The 25,693-nt window shown below is 36.1% G+C and overlaps 1 protein-coding gene across 9 annotated transcripts in view; it reads left to right on the top strand.

The window, feature by feature from the left end:
- Window positions 1–25,693, top strand: part of LOC103485372 (DEAD-box ATP-dependent RNA helicase FANCM) — a 49,222-nt gene extending 23,529 nt beyond the window's left edge. For 2 of the 9 annotated variants that reach the window (XM_008442923.3, XM_051081855.1), the window contains 13 exons: window positions 1,465–1,595; window positions 4,770–4,830; window positions 4,943–5,013; window positions 12,431–12,480; window positions 12,549–12,714; window positions 14,414–14,541; window positions 14,617–14,950; window positions 15,225–15,374; window positions 15,470–15,853; window positions 15,978–16,460; window positions 16,591–16,642; window positions 16,810–16,953; window positions 24,963–25,693. In XM_008442923.3, the coding sequence (XP_008441145.1) occupies window positions 1,465–1,595; window positions 4,770–4,830; window positions 4,943–5,013; window positions 12,431–12,480; window positions 12,549–12,714; window positions 14,414–14,541; window positions 14,617–14,950; window positions 15,225–15,374; window positions 15,470–15,853; window positions 15,978–16,460; window positions 16,591–16,642; window positions 16,810–16,953; window positions 24,963–25,482 (2,674 nt within the window). In that variant the 3' untranslated portion in view covers window positions 25,483–25,693. The other 7 variants (XM_051081851.1, XM_051081854.1, XM_008442926.3 and 4 more) reach the window with 7 other exon arrangements.

Genomic DNA, 25,693 nt, shown 5'->3' with positions numbered 1-25,693 from the left:
CCATTTGCAGCTCCTTTGTTTGACTGTCTTTTATTCCCAGTCTTGTTAGAGTTGTTTCTACGTTTCTTATTGGTTTGTATTGGCTATGTTTAGCCCCCAATTTGACTTTATTTATTTGTTGTTAGGTCCTTTCTTTTTTTTGTTAGAAATGATGAGGGTACTAAGGGGTATCGACCTATTTAAGATGACCGGGTGCACCTCTTGATCCTTGTTTGGTTTTACGATGTTTGCTCATTGTATAATACTATAGTACTGTGAGCTTTTGTCTCATTGGATATTCTTGTCTCATTGGATATCAATAAATAAGACTGTTTCATTTCAGAGAAAACACTAAACCCTGGTAAGCCTGCTGAAATGATGGCACTCCAATTCAGATTTAACTAAAAAATACTGTACATATCAAACTCCTTAGATAGAATGCACCATGAAGAAGCACTTCTACGAGCAACTTCATAACGATCAAGCCAGCCGAGAGATTTGTTTTGAGAAGTCCTTTGGTTTTTTTCAAACCATAAATCTGCCAATAGAGCTTTAACCACTTCCCATCATAATATCTGAGAGGTCTTATTGAAATAAGGCCATCCTAGAAGCTGTTGATCTGATTCTCTACATTTCTTATCAAACACCCATGCCATGTTAAAATCATAGAACAAATTTTTCCAACATCTGGTTGAACAGGGGGAGAGGAAAAAAGATATGAGATGGGTCTTCTCCATGCTGAAGACAGAATGGACAGATTGAAGGGGAAAGACAACTAGTTGACAATTTTCGCTGCAATACTGTAGACACGTTCAATTGACCAAACAACAAAACCCAAACCAGAATATTCACCCTTTTTGGGCTTTTAGTCTTTAATAATGCCATGTGCAGCACACTTTCCAACGATGAAGATGGGGAGAGATGAGCTGTAAGAGATTTAACCAAAAATCTTCCACTTTTGGTGTGAAACAAATGAATAAATTCTTTAGTTCGTAATGCCCAAAATTACAGAGTTATACCAGTAATTGGAACCCTAATTGCCTAACAGGCAGTCAGTTAGCTACAAAAACTAACAAATAACCAAAGTACTTAGCTAACAGAACTACTAACTAACTAATATTACAACCAGGAAACATATTCACGGTTGAAACAAGAGGGGCTACCTCAAAACTAAGGTACTTCCTCTTATATTAGAATGACCTAGGAATTAATTTCTTACGAGTTTCCTTGACAACCAAATGTTGTAGGGTTAGGCGGGTTGTCTCGTGAGATTAGTGTGGTACGCGTAAGCTGGTTTGTCACAAATATTAAAAACAATGTGCTTGCATGACACCAGATTAATGCTATTGGCTATTTATCTATTTAGCCGAAGAGACTTGGAGTGACAGTATTTGTGCTGTAGTTATTTGAAACATTATATTACAAGTATTTTTCTTTTTTTGAAGTTCTTATCCATCACATTCAACAAAACCCTACTTTTTGCAGGTCTTTTGCAAGATTTATGAGCAAAAATCATCATATCTGTGAAGTGAGACTCATAATGGAGAAGAGCTTGACCCATGGTGCACCAAGTCCCAAATTGTCCAAAATGATGGAAGTATTGGCCGACCATTTTAGTAGGTGCCAACTGCCAATAGTAGTCATGGCTTGCCATCATTATTGTTCTTCCACTGTTTTTGCTATAGTATTGTTGCTTGAGATCCTTATAGTTTTGTTTATGAGGTTTATTTATTTCTATTTCATATCTCAAGTATTTGAATATTCCATAGCTTAAGAACATGCTATTATGGGAACATTTTGTCTGGTTGGACCATTTTAAATTTGCTCGTCGAAATACTTCATCTTGTTGCACCTTATCCAAGCCTCTTGAACCTATTCTGTCCAAGAGTTTTTTATTTTAAAAAAGAAAACAGTCTCTTTATTAATATATTAATAATAAGACAAAAACTCATACATAGTACAAGAGAATTAGACAATGAGCATGCTTCTTTGGTTTGGAAGAACGCGGTAGAAGCCTTACTGTCTGAATTATGGTTTGAAAGGAACCAACAAGTTTTTTACAATAAATCATCCCATTGGTTAGATTGTTTTGAGATTGCTCGATTACACACATATTCATGGTGCACACTATCAAAGGCTTTTGAGGACTACTCAATTCAGGAGCTTAATTTGAATAGGCAAGCATTCATCCTCCCCCTAGAATAGTAGCAGATTTTACGTATTTCTGTCTTATTTTCATTTTTGGAGTCATTTTGTACTTTATCACTAATGGACTCTTCTTCATGGTCTTAGTCTTATTGCCCAAAGGATTGTAATTTTGTATTTTTGGCCTTACATGTATCACTATCATAGTATCATTTGCTGTAAAGGCAGTATGGTAGTCTTCTGCGACATGTGTATTCTTAGTTTTGTTTGGATACTATGAGGACGCTAAGAGGGTGTCAACCTAGTTAAGTTGTCCACGTGCGTCTTCTGATCCTAAAATTTCTTTTACTCATTGTATAAACCTCTTGTACTATGAGCTTTCGCTTATTTATAATTAATAAAAGAGACTTGTTTCACTTAAAAAAAACCAACGAGTCTCGGTGGTGAAAACTCAAAGTGTTTTGGAGCTGAGATTGTTCAAAAAGAGTCCAAGCTTGTTGATAACATCGAGTTGAGTTCAATGCTCTGTTTCGAGAAGTTCCAAGGATCCATTTGCATCAAGGGACCAAGAACGTTTGTCATTAGAATCTATCACCTTTTCCTCGGCAAGGATGCTTAACAGGATTTGGAAATCAAGAATCTAATCGTTCTTTTCAAGTCTTCTAAAAGAAATGGACCATGAAGAAGTTGCTTGATCTCAATGAGCCAAAACTGAACCATTAGGGCATTGTGCTATTTTTTAAAAGGAGACAGCCTCTTTATTAATATAATAATAATGATACAAAAGTTCATAATACAAAAGAATTATACAATGAGCATGTAACCATGGATCAAGTGGTGCACCTGGATATCTCAACTAGGTTGATACTCCCATAGCACCCTCATCATATCCAAACAAGCTAAAAACAAAAACAAAGGAGTAATGTCTGAAGGTAAAACAAAACCAAATGAAGTACAAAGAAATACAAATAAAAAGACTAAAAGACTATATTAGTAACATCCATCAACTCGCACTGAGTCAAAATCGAGATCCTTGGAGAAGGAACACCATGAGGAGCAGAAATTTGGTTTTTAGAGGGATTTTATCAATCCATGAAGCAAGCGAAAAAGCAATCATTCTCCCATTTCCAAGCTTAAACACTGCTAAGGCCTCCACTTTCTGCCAGGATCTTGAAATATTGATCCAAGAAATACTATGCTTGTACGATGAGATAGAGGGAACCAAGCATAGGGTTTTTAGAGGGAACCCTATGCTTGTACTATGAGTATTTGTCTCATTTATTTATATATATTAATAAAGAGACTCGTTTCCCTTTTTTTTAGAGAAGTATAGGGCTCCCATCTTTTTATATTTTCTTCTCTCGCTTCTCTTTTTGTCTCCTGCACTCTCTTGATCGTCTGTCCTCTTGGGGATATAGCAAGGTCATTGGCTCTAGAAACTCATAGAATTACCAAGACAAATCTTTGAAATTATAAGTTCTTGTTTGATATCTATTCTTATTCAGTTTTTGTAATGCATGAGCATTTCTTCAATGATGTGTAAGTTTGGTTTCTGGAACATGAGTTGGTAAAAGGCTTTTATGGATTTTGGATTGGAATTTAAAATGTCGGCAGTGAAATTTCAATTGTTCTGCGGGGACAAATGGGTGGTTGTAGTAGCCGACTCAAAACTAACCCCAGGGGCTAGCATAGTAGTAAAGACCTTTAGATTCAATTAATTGGTTGTGGTCCAAAGTATCCTGAGTCACATATCTTAGAGTTAGGTGGTGCTCTAGAATCTAATGCATCTGGAATTTACTCAATATTGTAAAAGTTGGTTTGAGAAACTTGAGTTGGTAGAAATGTGCTTAAGTTAGAGTTATAAGCAGTAAATTTTCTATCCATTAACCATTTGTGCAAAGGAAAATGATTGTAGTAGCTAACTCAAAACTTTAGTCGAATGCTCTGCCACTGAATTACAGATCCAATAGCTATCTTAAAACTAACCCCAACGCCTCTAGATTTAAATTATTCATGGGTTCATAATAATCTGTGTCAGTGGCTTTCGTCTAACTGTTACATAGAATGAAGTTTCAGTGACGTGTTTGGTTCACTTTGTTAGATTATTGTGTTGCATATTGGTGCTTTGGAGCCGACCAATTTTCTCTCACAGGACTAGTGAGCATTCTCCGTTGAAAACCTTCAAAAGGCCTGAACTTTTAACTTTTTGTTGTTTCAATCCCTGTTTTGGTCTTCGATCATTGGGCTACAAACATTTTATGAGTTGTTAATTGGCCAAAGTGCTTAGCTGACAATCGACATGACATTTCATTCTAGAGGTGAGAATTTCGATTTTGATCTCCGACAATTGTTGTACTAAGAAAATTGGTCGTATTTATTTTTATTTTGTTTTTTTGTTTCATCCTACTTTAAGCCTTAGCTTCTTTTTATTTTATAAATGAAAAGTCTTGTTTCCTTTTCAAAAAATAAAATAATAATAATAACCTGTGTCACATATGTTAGGTTTTGAATTTTCTGTAAATCTAGACAACTGAATAGCAGGCCTTTTTTTGGTACGAAACCAATTTTCTCGATGAGTTTGCTTCCAATGGCTGAGATGTAATCAAAAGACTTGACATGTAGCTGACAAAGTAACTTTGTTGCAGAAACGAAGGATCCACAAGATTCAAGGGTGATTATATTCTCAAATTTCAGGGGAAGTGTAAGGTGAAATATTTTCTTCAAGTTCAATTTTGTAGTATTTGATGATTTAGAAGTGCACACATTCCGATCAATTATTTATTCTTAAACTTGCCTCAATGTGCTAAATACTATTTAGGGACATTATGAGTGCACTATCCAAGATTGAAGACATTGTCAGAGCTACTGAGTTTATTGGTCAAAGCTCAGGTTTGCAATTTCATTTTTGTTCATGTTTGGTTATTATTTAGTTAATGATACAATATCTTTTGGGATAATCTTGTTTTCTTTTTAAACTGAGACAAACCTCTTTATTAATGATAATAAACGAGACTTAAGCTCAAAGTACAAGAGTATTAAGAGCAAGAGAACTAGGGGAGAATACGGTCAAAGACTAAAACAGAAGCTAAACTTAGGCAACAAAAAAAATGGCAATCCAAAAGCAAATTCCAATAGAAAATAAACAAGCTAAACAAAATCACTCAAAAATAAAATAGCCTTAGAGGGCTAAACGTAAAATCTCTCTCATAAGGAACCCATTCGAATCTAAAATCTTGCATGCCCAAATCTTCAAAATAATAGGAGAAAAAGAGACACCAAGAAGATTCGATCGGCTGTCTCAAAATTCTCTTGCCAAAATAATCCATTACGTAGAGGAAGCTCAAAGAAGTCTTTCAAACCATCAACATCACCGTCAGTGTGCTTGGCTTGCCACCCACGTGAAGAGAAATCAATAAAAAAATAAAAATTAGTCTAACATTTGGGGGAATTACATTTAACGACTGAAGAATCAAATTAGAATAAGTTCACAATCAGCTACTAATGACGCGAAACCAAATCCCAAGTACCATTATCATCTAAAGCAGTCATCTCTTCAATCATTGCACTACGCCACCTAGGATGAGATGAAGCTTCATGAAAAAAGTTATGGATAGAGGTGGAATCACGAGATGTAATAAAGGAATATGTGGGAGGACAATTGGGTATACGAAACAAACGAGGTGCGAAAATAATATATTTCTTGTATTTCACAAAGTGAGAAGGGTCCTTAAATAGAAGAACAACCCATTATAAAGAAGGGAAAATTAAATTTAGCAAAAATACAACCAATACGATAAAATATGATACAAAATAGGAAATAATTAACACTCTCCCTCAAGCTGGTTTGAAGATATCAGTCATTGCTAGCTTGTCAATCAATTTGTTGAATTACCACTTTGGAAGGTGTTTAGTTAACATATTTGCAATTTGTTATGTTGTCGGAAGATAGGGTAAGCATATTACTTCTGCATCGATCTTTTCCTTTATAAAGTGTTTATCAACTTCAATATGTTTTGTTCTGTCATGAAGGACTAGATTATGGACAATGGAAATTGCTGCCTTGTTATCACAGTAAATGCGCATGGACCTTGTCTGTATGAATGTCAATTCTTCCAACAATCTTCTTATCAATATACCCCCACAAATACCATGGACTAAAGCTTTAAATTCTGTTTCTACTTCTTGCAACCACACGCTCTTTTTTTACTTTGCCAAGTAACAAGATTTTCTCTAACAAAGGAGTAGTGTCTGGAAGTGGATCTTCTATTAGTCATGCTACTTGCCCAATCAACTTTAGTATAAACTTCAACATTGAGATTGTCATGTCTTTGAAACACTATGCCTTTTTCTGGAGTACCTTTCAAATATCTTAGGATTCTATAAATTGCATCAAAGTGAGCTTGCCTAGGAACATGCATGAACTGACTTACCATGCTAATTGTAAAAGCGATGTCGGGACACGTGTGAGAGAGATATATAGTCTCCCCACAATGTCTAGTACTTGTCTCTTTCCTTTATCTCATTCTTAGTTGCAACTTTCAATTTCAGATTCTGATCAATGAGAGTTTTTGGTACCTTGCAACCAAGTAAATCTGTCTCTTTCAGCATATCAAGAATACACTTCCTTTGGTTGACAAGAATACCACTTTTGGACCTGTCAAACTCCATGCCTAGGAAGTAATTTGAAGTTCCTAAATCTTTGATTCAGAAAGCATCTGCTATTTTTTTCTTCACAAAAGTCAGTCCTATCTCATCATTGCCTGTAAGAATAATATCATCAAGATAAACTATCTAAATCACAACCTTGTCATTTCTTGTATGTTTATAGAACATAGTAGGATTAGCTTGACTTTGACTAAATCCATAACTCGTGACTGCTTTTTCGAAGCATTCAAACCAGGCTCTAAAGCAAACATCTCAAATTGGGGTGACCGGCAAAGACAAACAAGAAACTACAAAACATCCACTAACTTACAGTAAGAAAAAAGGCTTTCGGTGAGGTCAAGTGGCGGCAGCGATCGGAGTACAGTGATCGGCGACGACGACCCTTAAGGTGGTGGCAGTTGGTTGGTTGGCTAGTTGTAAGGGATCTAGGGTTTTTAGGTTTTAAAAAAACCAACTCTGATATCATACCAAAATAATAAATTTCTTGTATTTAGAGAGAGAGTTTTCTTAAATAGAATAACAACCCATTACAAAGAAGGAAAAAATAAATTTGGCAAATATAATACTACCAATACAATAAAATGTAACTCAAAAAAGGAAATAATCAACACGAAGAAATAGGATAAGTACAAGTTCCTTTACCTTTGCGTAGGGCAAGATGGCAAAGAAGTTTGTGGTGGAGGACATGAGTTTGAAGGTTGCTCGTAGGACGCTTGGAGTAGACACGACAAACAGATGGGTCAGAAGGAAGAGACACAGAGGTAAGTGGAGGAGAGGATGATGTGGGGAGATAATTTCATAGATTAAAATATTGTCTTTCTTGACAATGGTTGACTAAAAGTTTCTACAAGTGTAACATTACGAGATATGAGATATCGTTTAGATTAGAACAAAAACAAAAGTACCCTTTTTGGACACGTGAATAGCCTAAAAAAATGCATTTCAAAGACTTTGGATCTAACTTGGTACGATGAGGGCGAACATCCCAAGCAAAACAGACACAACCAAAGATCTTATTGGCAATGGGAAACAGAGATTTAGTAGGAAAGATGACACGATGAAGAATCTCACCATTGACGACAAAGGAAGGCTTTCGATTAATCGGAAGCAAGCAATGGAAACAACATCACCTAAAAGAGCTTTGAAACATGCATGTAAAATGATAAGGCTCGAGTTGTTTCAAGTAGGTGCCTGTTTTTACTCCATTTTGGGATGGAGTGTCTACACAAGAGGATTGACGAATGATGCCATTATCACGTAAGTAAGTCTCGAGTACATAAGAGAAATATTCGCCAACATTATCAGTGAGCAAGGTTTTGAGAGAGACATTAAATTGAGTTCAAATTTCAGCATGAAAAGCACAAACAATGAGACAACTTTGAACTTTTTTCAGTAAATTTAGCCAAGTTACATGAGAGTAATCGGCAACAAAGGTAACATAATAATGAAAACCTGTTTGAGACACAACTGGACAAGATGTCCTGCCTCGCCCCGCACGCATCTTGCACTTCGCTATGCGGCACGCGCCGCGACTTGAGCAGCCTTGATGCCTGAAGATGAAACGCTAGAACGCTGAATTCAAGTCCTTGAATTTAAGCTTAATCGCCTAATTCCAATTCTATTGACTTAATGCAAGCTTGATACTTACCAAAAGGGCGATAAGAAATATACGATGCAAAATGCTAATAACAAAGTCTCCTTTTATTCCTTAACAAACACGTTCTAAATACACATGTTACACAATTCTTAAATACATAAACTACAAGTAAAACATAGAATACCTTGCTCAGCTTCCATGCGTAGTAGGTCGCCATCCTTATCCAAACTTGACCTTAACGCCTAAACTTGGGTGAGGGAAAACTTAAAACATAAGTCAAAACTTAGTGAGTAATAGTTTTGAAAACCTTTTCGGCATATCACACTTGAAATCATTTTCATAAACATGGCTTTCATCGACTCATTTCATAAAACAGAAATCACTCATTAGTCTTTCATATTCCTTTCTTCCAAGAACATGAACCATTCTCACGTATAGATTACTGTGATGTCGTTTTCAATAGCATCCCTTGGAGAATTTCCTGATTCATTTCCCGTTGTTCAAGTCGCTAAGCTCAATATGCTCCTTTTACGCATGGACCAGCTTCACTCTACCATGCAATTCTTTTCTATATGGCTGCCTTGACTCCTCATATGCACATAATAGTTAGCTCTATCGATAGAAATAAGACTAATGGTTTACAAACAAACATATCATACAATGCAATCATTAAACATAACACAAGCTTTCTTTCGGAATCTTTCTTTTATAATCATTAACATATGAACATCATTACAGATCAACAAGGAATTTAGAAGAAAACTTTAAATCTTTAAACATTTTGGAAAATCACTCACAACTCAAATCTTTTCTTCATAACACCTACCTCCCCAAAGTCCTCCTTCTCGCCTAGTGATTCTTCAGCAAGACAACACTTAATACTTTTCCTTATCAAAATCTCAGAGTAACCTTCTTCTCTTCTGACTCCTTCTCCTTTTTATACTAATCCTAATTTGGATTAGACATCCTAAGTTCTTATAAATTTACCAGCTCTTACTTAAAATGCTAGACGTGTAAGCCTAATAACTTTTCAAACCATGCTTAGCTTAAATTCTTATACGTGGCTCATTAAGTATAATTAGGAAACTTCTTAGACTTTTCCGAACTCTCAACACCTAGCTTTAGCTCGCATTGATTTTCAAACCGCCCATTTAGTCTTGCTCGCCTTCTCCTTCACCTCGCGTTGCCTTAACTCAACTCCAAGCATCAGAATGCCTAAATCCTCAAACTTTTTTCTTCAAAATCCTTTACTTAACTTCTTATCTTCCAAAATGACTCTTTTATTCAGATACGGGTCTCACAAAGGACCCCAAATATCGAAAGGAACTAACTCCAATGGAGCACTGGCTAGTTTATGGACTCCAGAACTCAAACTAAGACGATGAAATTTAGCAAATTGACATGAATCACAATTCAAAGATGACAAGGAATGGAATTTTGGACAAATGTTTTTCAACACGAACAAAGATGGATGGCCCAAATGACAATGAACTTCAAACGGAGATGTAACTTCAAGCAAGCTACAACTTTCGATATCTGATGGTAAAAAATGTAAAGGCTTCTCGACTTATGTCCTCTACCGATAATCTTCTTCGTCATACGATCTTGAAAGAAGCAATAACTAGGAAAAATGAGACAAAACAATTAAGATCACGAGTAAGTCAACTAATAGGAATTGAATTAAAGGACAATTGAGGCAAATATAATACAGAGGACAAAGAAAGGAATGGGGTGAGAGTAATGGTGTCGGATCCAAGCACTGAGGAGGTTGATCCATTTTCCAAGGTGACAGATGGGGATGAGATAGGGGTCAAAGGTGTAGAAACTTATACAATAACTTTCGACAATCATGTTTTAGATGTTCTGCCTTATGACAACAGTGATAGACAGTCTCTTGAGAGTCGGATTTTCGAATATCAGAACTAGGCTTCTGAAAATTGTTAGTCATCCCTGAAACACCTCGAGAGTTATTATTATTCTTGTTGATTAGGGCACTACTAGGTTGAGAAATAGGCTAATCAGATTGGGAACTCTCAATATGAAGAACACGACTAAAGGCTTCATCTAATTATAGAATCTCAGAATCAGAAAGGATGTGTTTTAGCCATTCCAAATTTTGGTAACAATCCATTCAAGAACATCACAACACCATCTTTTCATGTTGAGCTTGTTGAACCTTGACATCGAAGCTTAAAGATAATAGTAAAAAAGTTCAGTAGTTGTCTTCTTAAGCCTCATAAAGTAGCTTGTAACAAATTCAATCAAAAACCAAACCAAGACGAACCCAACTGATGAAAACCAAATCGAAGTTTCCAATCACTCCCACGCGTTAGCTCATGGAGACAAGACATTATCATTTTGGTGGTGTGTGAACCTCACGCATAGTTGTTTCCAATGGATGGTGACGACAGACTTTTGCGGATGGTGGTGACGCTTCTACTGAGATGGGTGGTATCAACAAACAGCCACTTGAAGATGACCTAAGCTTGGACTCTAATAGAGAATGAAGTCGTCAAACGAATATTTCCAAACTCTAGATGCTCTGATACTATGTACTCTGTATTTTTGGAGAATATAATAATTTTATTCTTTAATCAGACTGAAGATACATATGTAGGCAATTAAGAAGCCCTAATCTAGGGAATGTATAATTACAATATAAACTCATATTATATCACCAACATCAAGAGGAAGGACGACCACCCCTTGTCTTCCGTTGAAAAAACCTTGATTGTTGAATGCCCATCTGACGCCGGCCAGAATTCGCAACATAAAACCCAACCATTTGTCGGATCTGAACTTTGAGATCTTTGTTTCCCACTGTCTAGCTTCCCAAATTTAAGAAAGAAACAATTCTCCGGGCCTCTAACTAACTCTACTATCGATGCAAGGAACCAATTCAAGTGGGCTTCTGTGATGAATAGGGATCGTTGAGCTTCCACATCCTCGACGTGAAAGCGGTTATCTTGCAGCCAAGTGCAAAAGTGCGATTAAAGAATTTTGCAACATGCTACTTTTATTGTATTAGGACTAAGCCGAAGAAAACACCCGAGAAGGCTGAAGGTAATATCGGTCATTGACCCAAAAAGGAGAGAACACCAGAAAGGTGTAGATGATCAATGGAGAAGACAGCAGAGGAAGGAGAGAGGAGAGAGGATAATCTTTTCTTTCTTTGTCCTAAGTAGTTCTTGACCTTTCTTGGGTTAATCTTTTTTTTTTCTCTTTTGAGTTGTATTCATATGCAGCTTGCTTTTCACCTTTTACTTCACCATAAAGGTTATTGTATTTTCTTTAAGTTAGCTTCTCTTTAGTTCTTTTACCCTGCCGTAAAAGGGTAATTTAGGTTGTAACTTCTTCAGCTTATAAATAAGACCGAAGGCTTTCTTATAGGGCTAATGTGAAAATCAGTATTTTTTTGAAAACTTATGTACACCAGTTAATTACTAGTTTAGCCGTGAACTTTCAAATTTGTGTTTTTATAGTTTATGAAACTTGTTGATAAAAGTCACAAAACATTGAAAGTTTAGAGGCTTATGATCTCTTTTCAAATTCTGGGACCTCTCGTTAGACAACCCTAAAACTTGAACCGACACTCTTGTAATTTGACCCTTCATAAATTTATCATACCAACCAACTTAAATTTTTGGGTTGATTGGCGATTTAACAATATTGGATATGTTTTTCTTTATGTACATAAGCACATATGAGATGATTATATTGTAGAGCATGTTTTTCGGCCTGTTTAATCTTATCTGGATAGTCCTATTGTTGAAAAGCTAATGAGAAAAGTTTGTCAATCCGAATTGGACTTAAATATATCTAAATTGCTCCAGTTATGTATGGTTTGGAATTTATTAGAGCTTGGACTTAATGCTTGAATTACACATTTTATTGGTGAAATGAAAAGAGACTAATGTTTGAATTACAAAGAATTAGAAATCACAAGAATTAGGGATCAGCAAGCTTAAATATATCTAGCTTGGACTTCTATTTGTTTGGAAATATTTTTGACGTTGGACAAGCTACTTAGTCTGAGTATTGCAGGAAAATCTCTGAAAGGTCAATCACAAAAGGTTCAACAGGCTGTTTTGGAGGTAGGCAATCCGGGTTTGTGGTTACTATCCCTATTAGCTACCTGTACTGAATTTATACTTTTCAACAGAAATTTCGTGCTGGCGGGTTCAATGTCATTGTTGCCACATGCATTGGTGAAGAAGGTCTTGATATAATGGAAGTCGATCTTGTTATCTGTTTCGATGCAAATATTTCACCAATAAGAATGATTCAGCGGATGGGTAGAACCGGAAGGAAGCATGATGGAAGAGTGGATATCCTTGAACATTCAATTATCAATCAATTTCATTAATTAAATTCTGAACTTGTGTTAGCTAAAGTTGTTTTTTGTTAGTTTAGCAAGATATCATGCCAACTTTTTTTTTCTAAACAAGAAACCGGTCTCTTTATTAATAATAAAACTCAAAGTACAAGAGAATCAGACATAGAGTGAGAATATCGAGACCAGAGGATTAGTAGGCACACTCAAACGTCTCAACTAGGTTGGCATCGTTGAAGTTAGAGCAAAATATGAAATAACTCCCTTAATTCATTCTATACAATAGACTATAGAGTTCAATATATAGCCATACATGGAAACCCTAACTAAAGACTAGTAAATTACAATAAAAGACAAAAGACTAATAAGCTCCTATAGTTACATACATATTCGAACACTGCCCCTCAAGCTTCTTGGCTAGAATGACAATATTTAATGACCGGAATGAAACTACAAGGTTCTTGGAAGATTTGTTTCAGAGTGAAGATCGTCATTAACTCCTTTTTTGTACATGGATCCAAGCTCCTTCTCTTTCAACCAGATCAGCCCCTCAGAGATTCAACCTTCCACATTTTAAATATTCTGATTTTTCCCTACCTTCCTAAAACTTAAAATTTTGTAGATGCTCCCCTATCCAAAACTTCGGACCCTCCTTCTAAAAGGAAATGTGATTTCGATTTTGGCTCTCCTTTTTTTAGTGTGAGCAGTGTCAAAGATGATCATTTGGGAAAGAGAATACTAGCTTTATCTAAAAGGTAAGTTCTCTCTCTGCCTTTCTCTCTCCTCTTTCTTCCCTCCTCCTGGCAGCAACATGGAAGTGAAGAGCTGTAAAATTGAGTCTTTCTACTGCATTTGGTTGGAAAAGGGGCACTTCAACATTGAAGCTGTTGACTTTCGAAGACAAGTTTTGAAGAATCAACTGAGATGGTTTATCAATGCTTTGTTGGATTTGGCTCAAAATGAGAAACATTGTTTCTTCCTAAAAAATGGTAGAGATGCAGATGGAACTATAAGACTAACAAAGTTCAGAGCTTCTTCTGGATGGGTAGTCAAATGTGTTGCTCGAAATACCTCAGGGTTTCAGTCTTTTGTGCACGTATATACAGGGGTTGAGATGCTTAGGTGCACCTGTTGATCCTCTTTATTATTATCATGATTGAATGTGCCTTGTACAAGCTTTCTATTATATCAATGAAATTTCTAGTTTCCGTTTAAAAGATTTTATATTTTATTTTAGTTTTTTGTAATCTTCACTTTCTTTCTAAAACTCCATGAGAAAGGTTTTGTTTATTTATTTTAGGTTTTGTTTATTTATCTTTTTTAGTAGTCTCTCTTCTTTTTTGCATTCGTGGTTGTTCTACCAGATCTCTTTGTTCACTTAGACGATTGTCATATTTTACTCGGTTTATTATCTTGGATTTGTTGTGGTTGCTTTGAGGTGTCACCCTAGTTGAGATGCGCGGATGCACCTCCTGATCCTTACTATGTAATTCTTTTCATTATATCAATGAAAAAAAAAAGTTTTGTTTATTTATTTATTTGTCTTTTCTGTAGTTTCTTTTCATTATATCAATGAAAAGTGTTGTTTCCTTAAAGAAAATTAAAATTAAACATTCATCCCTCAAAGTTTGGAACTTCAACCTAATTGTTTTTCCCTTTTATGCTAATTATTTAATTTCCTTGACTAGTATTACTAGTTTTAGCATGTGAAGGGTCAGAATTGAAGGGTTACATGAAAAAGCAAGCAACAAGCAAGTCTATAAAGAAGCACATGCAAAATGGGGGAATAAATAGCTTCAACTTTCATGCTAGCTCTAGAATGGTGAGATCATTTGACATAAGTCTATCGCAACATAGTATTGTTTTCTTATGCTATCGCTTCGTTTCCATTATTTAGATTCCACATGCTATCAGACCAGAAGTCCAGTTTGTTAAGCTGTCTATCAAACAATTTGTTCGTCCTGGAAAGAAAGTGAAAGATGATCATGCTGTTCAGATAACATCATTTAAGAACAAGTTAACTGATACTGAGACTGAGTTACTTCTCAAGTATTTCCATCCTTGTGATGATGCATGGAGGCCGTCCCTTATTGCCTTTCCTCACTTCCAGACTTTTCCTTCAAGAACCCATGGAGTATTGCATTCATCTAGAACAATGGTTCTGATTAACACAATGCAACACTTGCAAGGACTGCATTTTTCTAGGGAATCTGAATCATTCTCTATTGCACGTAAGATAACCATAACACTTATGGATGACAAATATACATATGTTCACTTTTACGTTTCTCAAATAATGCCAATTTTGAGTGGGAGCTTTAATTAGTGTTTTCTATATTTGCGGAACAAGAAACATTTTTGCTCATCTTCATTTGTGACTATGTTGGTGACAACGCAATGTTAAACATAAACTGAACTCATTATGGTAGTGTGTTTCTAATAATACTTCGTCAAAAAATCATGATAATTTATTTTCTTATGATCAAAGTTTTGATTATTTTATAGAGTCAAGAAATGAAGTCAACACATCAAAAGCAGAATTAGAAACACCATTAGTGTATCCAGAAGTCTCACTACCCCAAAATTCTGCAGAAAACAATTGTATTTCTCGTTGCTGTTCTCCCAAACATTCTACAATAGACCTCGTTGGTTCAGGTTTGATATCTGTTGGTGCCATGGGAAATGACCAAATACCATGTTTCTTGGTGTTCTCTTCAAAATATTATTGCATTCCTATTCTATTATTGTAGGTAGCAAATTGTTGAGTTCTTCTGAGCCAGGTTCTTACTGTGTAAGAACTGCTCAGGACTTAATTGTGCCAACTGAAGCTGTCAACGAGCGGACAACTTCGCAAACAAAAATCTTACCGGATGAGATTTTTCCAAGCCCTGAAACAGATTGTGTTCCTGTCTTGGAAGACAAAGCAATGAATCTGATTGAGAAAAATCATCAAAACACTCCATTGAAGAGGACTTTTTTTAATAAAGACACTGTCGATGAAAAACTTGTTCTGGAAATCGAGCCGCAATTCACCCCGGCTGACGAATGCTGTATTACTGAGACTCAGCTTAGTCCTCGTCTCACTAATTTAATTGAGAGTGGTTTTGTACCAGATTCACCAATTGATGATTGTGGTACATGCTATTTTCCAAGATAATACTTTATGTTCTGTTGATAAAGAGGGAATATTCCACTGTTCTTTGATTTCTCTAATGATGACAAGAATCTCTACATACTAATGCGGGTTTTATTTTCCAGGATATTCTAGACAACGGATATCTGAATCAGCAAAATCACAGCTTATCTTGCCTGCCCAAGTGGATGGTCTACAGCTTTTAAACTCCTCAAGTTCTGGGATAAATGAAATGATCAATTGTAATGGGGGCTTTTGTGCTGGAAATTATATTTTTCTCGCAAGTAGTGAAGGTCAATCTTCTGCACTCAAGGATAATGAGAGCGTGGGTATAAAATCACATGCCCCTACATCTTCTGTGGCTGATGAAATACAAACTCCCTTGGCTATTATTGCAAGCAGTTGTGATAATGAAGTTTGGGATTCAGTTAATGGAGAAAAGTTCAGCAGCATACCGAAACCCCACAAATTCAAAAGATTGCGAAAGGTTGGAGACATGAAGAAAAATGAAAACGTCGAAAGCATGGCAAAAACTTCAATTTCTCCATTGGGAAATATGGTTGGAACTTTTTCTAGCACCAGACAATTTAAAAGAAAGAAACGTGATGGTATCTTCTCTCTCTCATTGTTCAATTCTTGAAATCTTGTCCCAAATATTGTTAAGAGATCTAATAGAGCAAACGTTTGAACAAAAACTCTTTCCTAGTTGCTAATTGTCAATTCAATTGCTACATTTAGGTGAAAGGAAATTTGATGACAATGTTAAAGCATTTATCGAGGAGGAAGCTGAGTAAGTCCAAAGTTTACCTTGTTAAAAGGAAAAAAATCTAGGAAATGAGATTAGTGCTAAATTTAAATATACCTTTGGTAATGATATGGTAGTTTTACCTTGCGTTCACAAGTTAAAAGGAGATGATACAGTGGTGAATATCTGCCCCATTTCTTGTTGACATCTAGGGTGTCTTCGGATGCTACCTTATCTGGGGATGAAGATGACAAGATTAAGAGCTCATTTGATAGTTTCATAGATGATAGGGTCAGTGCTAGTGCCTCTAGTACTCAAGATGAAACAAGCAAACCTGATATGATGGCAATTTACAGGTTTCTACTAATCTCATATTTCTCTGTTATTTAATTGTGATGGGCTTGTGCGTTCTCTCGTTATGCGATAAAGTAGCTGATTTTAGCACAATGCTCAAGTCTAAGAAACTTTATTGACTGTTCAAATGATTTATTTAACACGTTACAAGAGCAGAATATAAGTGTTATATTATATACTTAAAAATGGGAAGTAGAAATAATGTAGTATTCTTCCTCTACTTTTTTTTAAAAGAAAATGAGTGTCATTTATTAATAATAATAATGAGTTAGAAGCTCAAAGTACAAGAGCATACAAAGAGCTAAGAAAAAACTAGGGATCAGTAGACGCACCTGGACATCTCAACTAGGTCGTACCCCTTAGCATCCTCATCATATCCGAAAAGAAATAAGATGAAACTATAGAAACATGGAAATTGAGGTTGCCTCTACAGCAGCAGTGCATCAACAGAGAATATCAATCAAATCAAAACAGAACAAAAACCATGACCCAATGTCTAATACACCAAAACTGGACTTAAAAAATCTTAGAAAATAAAAGCCTGCCAGTTTAATTGAATGTCTTATGTGAAATAATCCTGGAAGCCCTTGGCTGTGGAGCACTATGATTAAAATTCAAACTTTTGGATTAGAATGTGAAAGGTCAGAAAATAAAACTCACATCTCTTCAAATTTTAATCTATCTCCTATAAAAATTTCAAACTTGAGCATTAATCTTGTGCGATGTACTCTGCATTCAGCATCAAATATTACAAATTCCGGAAAAAAAAAAATTAGATGATGAAGTCTCCATAGTCGGTACCAGCAGTGAAGAATTAGAACCTGTTAGTTTAGAGGAGAGAGACGACAAGTTGGCTGAATTCAAGGTAAATAATCTGGATGATGCGTTGGGTCCAGATCTTCCTAAGTTATTTCTCACCCCTGAACCCAAGGCTTGCTATAAAGAATTGGCAGAAAGCTTTCCTGCAGAATTAGTCCCTTTCATTGCTGCTTGTGGAATTGATCTTATCTAAAGAAGATCTGAATAAGCGAAACATGAAAGTCAAATTGTGGAACACTAGAGGCATCCTAAATAAATCAAAACAATTAGTCTTGAAAGGAGTAGTGAAGTTGACTTATCCAGATGTTATTCTAATTCAAGAGACGAAACAAGAGACTATTGACAACTCCTTAATTAAGGCTTTATGGAGTTCGAAGGACATTGGCTGGGATTATATTGAATCAACCGGTAGATCTGGAGGAATGTTGACTATGTGGGATGAAAGTAAAATATCTGTATGAAGTCATTAAAGGAAGATACGTCCTCTCGTTTAAATGCAATATTGTTTGCAAGAAGCCTTGTTAACATAATGAAGAAAGCTAGCTGAAAGCTTTGGCAAATAAAGAAGACAACGATGAGCAACTGGATTTAGCAACAGAGTAGTACCCTAAAATGGTTGCTGGAAGCAGACCTTCTGGAACTATATAGGAGGGAGGAAAGAGACCTTATTCAGAAAAGTAAGTTAAACCAGATGAAATTAGGGGATGTGAACACCACGTTTTTCCATCAGTTTCTAGCCGCCAAAAAAAAGAAGTCTACAGTTTTTTCAGAGAAAATTGCCAAATACCAATTGCTGGAAAAGCTGCTCTCCATCTTTGAAATGTCCTGGGTGCCTCACTTGGAGAGTAGAGAATCGGTTAGACAGCTTCTAGGAGGGCCTCATCTTAATAAGATTGTGCAGTTTCTTTGTGGAATGCAGTCAAAGCCTTATTGGCTGTTTTGTGGTTTGAAAGAAACCAAGGACTTTCACAACAAATCTCTCGATTGGGTCGATCGTTTTGAAAATACTCATTGAAATTCCTGTGCATTCTTTAACAAGTAGTGAGACATAATTATAGTGCGGAAGAAAGGAAAGCCCTTGTTGAGCTGGTTAGCTATATAAAGAGCATTGGGTCAATGATGCAGCAGTGTGATACTCTGGTAGCTGATGCTTTGTGGGAAACTGTTCATGCTGAGGTTCAAGATTTTGTTCAAAACACATTGGCCACCATGTTACGAACTACCTTCCAGAAGAGGAAAAAAATTTCATGGATTCTTTCTTATATACGAACCTTGTCAGCTGATTGGATGGCAAATAGAAGCAAATCTGATTCTGAAGCACAATCCCAAAGAGGTAAAGAAAGTAAATTGAACTTCTTTTTCCACGGCAAGTTGCACCTACAGTTAGCCAGCTATTGAAATACGTGAGGACTTGGACAAAAATCAATGTGGCTGATTATTAAAAGATTGCTAGAGAAATCAATCTGGTTGTTGTACTAATTCATGAATCTAGAAGAGACAGCTTTGACAAAGCATTCGTAAAAAGCATCTAGAGCTCAAAAGATGTTGGCTGGATTTTTGCTGGAAGCTTAGTTTCGGCGTACATTCTTACAAGGTGGGATGAAGGTTTTTTTCGGTGTCTGACATTGCTAAAGCAGATTTCTCTTTGATAACTGGAGTAATGTGTTGAAGGCAGTGCTGGCAAGATTTTGTGGACTAGTAGACTGCTTCAAGTTCCTCTAGACATTGGATTGCATTGGTAAGACAGTTTTGTCGGGGCTGGTTGCATCTTCTTAGCTCTCTTTTTCTTTCCATCTTGAAGACTTGCGTGTGCAAGATTTTAGTTTCAAGTGGGCTAATTTTGAGAGAGTTTAAGTTTTGCTTTGTATTTAGCTTTCTATTGATATATTGTCTTTGAGTGGCTTTTATTAGCTCGTTATTTTCTGCTCGGGTTCGTTTTTAGAATTCCATCATATTTATGTTACCCGAGTATAGTTATTTGTTTAAGTTTTAGCTTGTATTTTTCCTTAGTTCTTTTTACTCTTAGTATAATACTCTTGTACTTTGAGCTTTAGTCTCATTATCATTAATAAAGAGGCTTATTTCCGTTTCAAAAAACAGTATTTGGAATTTGGTGGCTTCCTCCTCTTTCTGTAATCTTCTGAAGTAAACCGACCAAGTGCTAGTTTGACTATCCGAATGCTTCGCCACAAACCCTTCTGGTGAAAGGGAAATACGAATAATCTTGGGAATTTGCTATTTAGTGGGATAACATCCAGCCAACAGTCGGTCCAGAAGAAGAAGATTCTGCTGCCAGTGCCCACTCTAAAGGCAGCCAACTTTGCACCATTCTCTAGATATACTGATCCATGGGCTTCTTAGGCTCAAGTACTCCCTCCCACTTGTGTGCCAATGGAAGAGATGGCTCTCATGAATCCTTTTAACTACTTTACATCACAGGACATTCTGTTCTGACATAAACCTCCAGCCCGATTTTGATAAGAGAGCATTATTCTTTATTTTCATATCGCATAATTCGAGACCTCCATCTCTCTCTGTTTTGGTGAGTTTGTTTCATTTAACCATATGATTCATCTTCCCCTCACTTTTACCTTCTCAGAAGAACTTTCTCGTAATTTTTTCCAAAGTATTAGAAATAAAGGTTGGCATGGAAAGTGGACATGTAATATTTGGGAACGTTAGAAAGGACTGATTTGCATAAAGTGATTCTACCTCCTCCACTTGCTTAGTTTTCCTTGGACTTTATCTATGATGAGTTGCCAAAATGAGGAACTTTTTGGTCACTTCTAAGTGGTAGACCGAGGTACATAATGGGGAGTTTCTCTGTCTTGCAACTTAACCTTGAGGCCATTTCAGCAGTCTTTCTTTCCTCAATGTTGATCCTGCAGATAGAAGACTTTTCCCAATTAACTTTTTGGCCTGAACACCATTCAAATATAACCAAAGTCTTACAAAGGCTTCCCATCATAGCCAAACAAAAGGGACTCATCAGCAATTTGAAGTAAGGGAACATGGACCTTGTCTTTGCCTACCGTAAAGCCTTCAAACATTATATTTACGTGAATCGTTGAGATGAGGCTACTAAGAACTTCACTTACAAGAAGGAATAGAAAAGGGGAGAGTGGATCTCCTTGTCTTAGGCTTCTTGATGCTTGTATTCTGCCTCTTGGACGGCCATTTATGAAGATTGAGCACTTGGGCATTGATTGGATAATGGGCAATGGAAATTACTACCTTGTTATCACAGTAAATACCCATCGGCATCGTCTGAGTGAATCTCAATTCTTCCAACAGTCTTCTTACCTCACAAATACCATGGGCTTGCTCTAAATTTTGCTTCTGCACTACATCTAGAAATCGCATGTTGCTTTTTACTATACCAAGTAACAAAATTTCCTCCAACAAAGGAGCAGTAACCAGATGTGGATCTTATATCAGTCATGCTACCTGCCCAATCAGCATCAGTGTGAACTTCAACATTAAGATGATCATGCCTTTTAAACAATATGCCTTTTCTTGGATTACCTTTCAAATATCTTAAGATTCTATAAACTGCATCAAAGTAAGCTGACCTAGGAGCATGCATGAACTGACTTACCAAGCTAATTGAAAAAGCGATGTCAAGACGTGTGTGAGAAATATACACGAGTCTCCCCACAAGTCTTTGGTACTTTTCTCTTTCCTTTATCTCATTTTTTGTTGTAGCGTCTAATTTCAAATTCTACTAAAGTGGAGTTTCTACTACCTTGCAACCAAGTAATCTGTTTCTTTCGGTATATCAAGAATATACTTCCTTTGGTTAATAAGAATGCCACTTTTGGACTTGACAAACTTCATACCTAGGAAGTACATTAAGGTTCCTAAGTCTTTAATTTGGAAATCATCAACTAACTTTTTCTTCACGAAAGTCAATCCTGCCTCATCATTGCCTATAAGAATGATATCACCAACATAGACTATCAAAACTATAACCTTGTCATTTTCTGTATGTTTATAAAACATCGTATGATTGAATCCATAGCTCGTGACTGCTTTTTCTAAGCATTCAAACCAAGCTCTAAGAGACTGTTTGATACTATAGAATGATCTCTTTAACTTGCACAGTTCATTAATCCTGAACCATGTGGCAAGTTCATAAATACCTCTTCTTCAAGTTCCATTGAAAAAGACATTTTTAACATCTGGTTGATAAAGAGCCCAATCAAAGTTACTGCAACTAGAGCAAATGTTTCTTGATAATCAACTCCATAGATCTGAGTAAACCCTTTAGCAACCAATTTGGTGTTGTAATTTTCAACACTACCATGAACTTTACATTTCACCGTTAAAACCCACTTGCATCCAACTGTTTTCTTATCTTTTGGTAGTTCAACTATGTTCTATGTGCAATTTTGTTCCAGAGCGTTCATCTCTTCCATCACTACTAATTTCCGATACAAATCATTAGGACCTCATATTTGCGGTGGTGGACAGCGGATTGGTGGTGAGCGGCTTAGAAAGGGGCAATCGACGAGGACCAAGATGAACAATGGCAAAGATTAAAAATAAAAAAAAAGACCAAATTACAGACAAGAAAAAGCGGCTGCCGGCGGTGTCCGTCAAGTAGTGGTTGGCAACGACAATCGGTCAGAGTAGTACAATCGTCAGTGACAACCCTTGAAGCAGCGGAGCACTTGGGCAATGGCAGCGGGCTATAAGAGTTTTAGGACCTTTTAGGTTTTAAAAAAAAAATTGGTTTTTTTAGGGTTTCAAGAACCTTATCTGATACCATGTCAAAAAATGTAATTTTCTGTGTATTTCACAAATAGAGAATGGTTTTCTTAAATAGAAGAACAACCCTTTACACATAAGGAAAAAATACTTTTGCCATATATAATGAAACCAATACAATAAAATATAATACAAAAAGGAAATAATCAACAACGACTTTACAGTTTGGATCACCAAGTATCGATATCCACAATTGTTGCTTGGTCTGGAGTTATTTTTCCTTTTAATGCCCATTGTCAACTTGGTCATCGGTCTCTCTCAGTCTAGACCGTTCATAACGCTTTGTCTCATTCTAGATGGTGCAGTGCGATGATAGAAGAGGTAGCCTTAGATGATAACAACATTTGACATTTAGCATCTCTTCCTACAAGAAAGAAGACTATTTGGTGCAAATAGGTGTTTGCAATTAGGGTTAATCATGATGTATCAATAGCTCTTTTAAAAATACACATTGTGGCTAAAGGCTATGCTCAAATGTATGGGGTTAACTATTTTGATACATTCCCTCCGGTTTTTAAACTCACTTTTGTCAAGTTATTCATTTTTGTGGTGGCATCTAAAGATTGGCCTTCGCATCAGCTTGACATTAAAAATGTCTTTCTCCACAATGATCTTTAGGAGGAAATCTATATGGAGCAACAAGCCTTGCTCGTGGGGAGAACGATAAACTGTGTCGTCTTCATAAATCCTTGTATGGGTTGAAACAGAATCCACGCACATGGTTTGGAAAATTTAGTCAAGCACTTGAGCAGTTTAGAATGAAGAAAAGCAAATTGAATTACCCAATTTTCTACTAAAGATCTATAAGTTGAATTATTCTACTTGTTGTATATGTTAATGATTTTGTTATATTCGGTAGTGATACATTAAATATATTGTCTCTCAAATCTTTCCTCCAAAGTCAATTTCATACCAAAGATTTAAGAGTGCTAAAGTATTTTTGGCATTGAAGTAATGAGAAGCAAGAAGGGTACTTTTATGTTATAGAGATGTACTTGATTTGCTATCTAAGACTGGAAAATTAGGAGTCCAGCCATGTGGTACTTCGATGATCCTTGGTCTACAACTTTTAAAAGATGGAGAACCATTTAAGGATCTTGAGAGGTATAGAAGACTGGTTGGTAAGTTGAATTATCTTAGGGTAACACGTCCAGACATTACTTATTCTTATTCGATAGGCATTGTGAGTCAATTTATGACCTCACCCACAGTGGAATATCAGAATGCAAAAATTTTATTTTACATTAAGGTTGCACCTGGATGTAGGATTTTATATAAAGATCATGGTCATATGAATATTGAATCTTTTTCAGATGCTGATCAGGCAGGATCAAAGAAAGATAGAAGATTGACTTCTAGGTATTGTGTTTTTGTTGGAGGCAATTTGGTTTCGTGGAATAGTAAGAAACAAAACGTAGTTTCACGATCAAGTGATAAAGTAGAATGCTGAGCAATGACACAATCAATGCAAAATAATGTGGTTACATCAACTCTTGATTGAGTTAGGTTTTGATACTACAATTCCGACTAAGTTGTGGTATGATAATCAAGTTGCTATCCATATTGCATCTAATCCAGTATTTTATGAGCTAGTAAACACATTGAAATTGATTGTCATTTTGTTCGGGAAAAATACAACAAGGTCTGAGTCTACCGAATGTAAAGACTAGTGAACAATTAAGAGATATCTTTACTTAAGCTTTGAACGAAGTTCAAATAGAGTACCTAGGTAACAAGTTGGGCAAGATTTGTATATGCTCCAATTTGAGGGGAGTGTTATAGTATATATGTAATTATAGGAGCTTATTAGTCTTTTGTCCTTTGTTTTAATTTACTAATCTCAGTTCAACCCTTTGAATTTGTGTAGTTTCACCCTGGGTAGTGCCTCGTGTCACGATTGGGGTTTTGGCTTTGACAGTGGAATAAGAAGTTTCAGGGGCTAGAATGATAAGTTCAATAACTTAGTGTACTCTTTCTTATTTATAGCCTTTTTTATATCTTATTCGCTAGGTATTAGGACAACTCTAGTTGGGCTTTTGGGTCATTTTCTTGTGATTTGTGAACCTTTTCCATCTCATTATATGATTTTAAAATTAATAACAAAATCATCTTTTCGTTCTTCCTGCCATCTTAACCAACTGATCTTTAGGAGTAATTTTCTCCTTTTTGCCTCTGTATATCACATAGAATAAGCAGTCTCTTCCTAGCATTACATTAACTCAGACGATTTTCTATTATTCTACATATCTTATCGTGTGTCTTGAAATTTGATATTAGATTGTGAATATTGCGGAACCTGCTATAAAAATCTCTAATTTGTGACATTCCAAAATTGCATTTTCTACTCTGAAAATTAATTTGGATTTACGAGGTGGAGCTATTTCTATAAATGTTGTACTAAAATTGTGAGCTTATACAACAGACGTTCTTTGCTAAGTCAATCACCATTTGGGAGGTTGACTTCACCCCTAGCGACCAGGGTAACTGAAAGTGAAACTTCTCCTGACAAGACATTGAATATTTTCCAGTCAACTGTAACAGGTGACGTCAATCAATCTCATATACTTCATTCAAAACATGTGAAAATGAACTGCAGCCCAGAAGTTGTAATTGCTACAACTGGTGTCTGCCCAAGGGCAACAGACGTAGAAAGCAGGAATAGAAATTCGACATTTTGTACATCAGAATCTGTTCCTGTACTTAATTTGGATAAACAGTTTGAGTTGGTGGTGGCAGGAAGAGAATCCATAAGCGAAGTGGATTCAAATAGAAATGTGTACATTGATGATGATGAATTTTATGAAGGTCTTGACCTTGATGCAGTTGAGGCCCATGCAAAATTGCTCCTCGAGAAGAAAGTCGAGTTGCCTCTGACTATGGTTACTCAGCAACAGAAGAATATTCCTATCGACATTTCTCCATCTTTTGATCTTGGGATATGACCGTTTTCTATGTGCATATGACTTGTTCAAATACTTAATTTCCGGAAAATATAATCAGGAAAGTTTGGTATTTGTTTTTAGACTCATACTCCTGATTTTCTTCGCTCAAAGTGGCACGTATTCTTAAGTTATGATTAAGTGGTTGGGTGGGAAGGAGTGTGTAAAAAAGCGTTGTACAAAAGTTATTAAAATAAGAATTTCAGTTTTGTTA

Source organism: Cucumis melo, chromosome 3 (genome assembly GCF_025177605.1).
Source record: "Cucumis melo cultivar AY chromosome 3, USDA_Cmelo_AY_1.0, whole genome shotgun sequence".
NCBI lineage: Eukaryota > Viridiplantae > Streptophyta > Magnoliopsida > Cucurbitales > Cucurbitaceae > Cucumis > Cucumis melo.
Note: the sequence above shows the minus strand (reverse complement) of the source record. Positions and strands in the feature narration are given on the sequence as shown.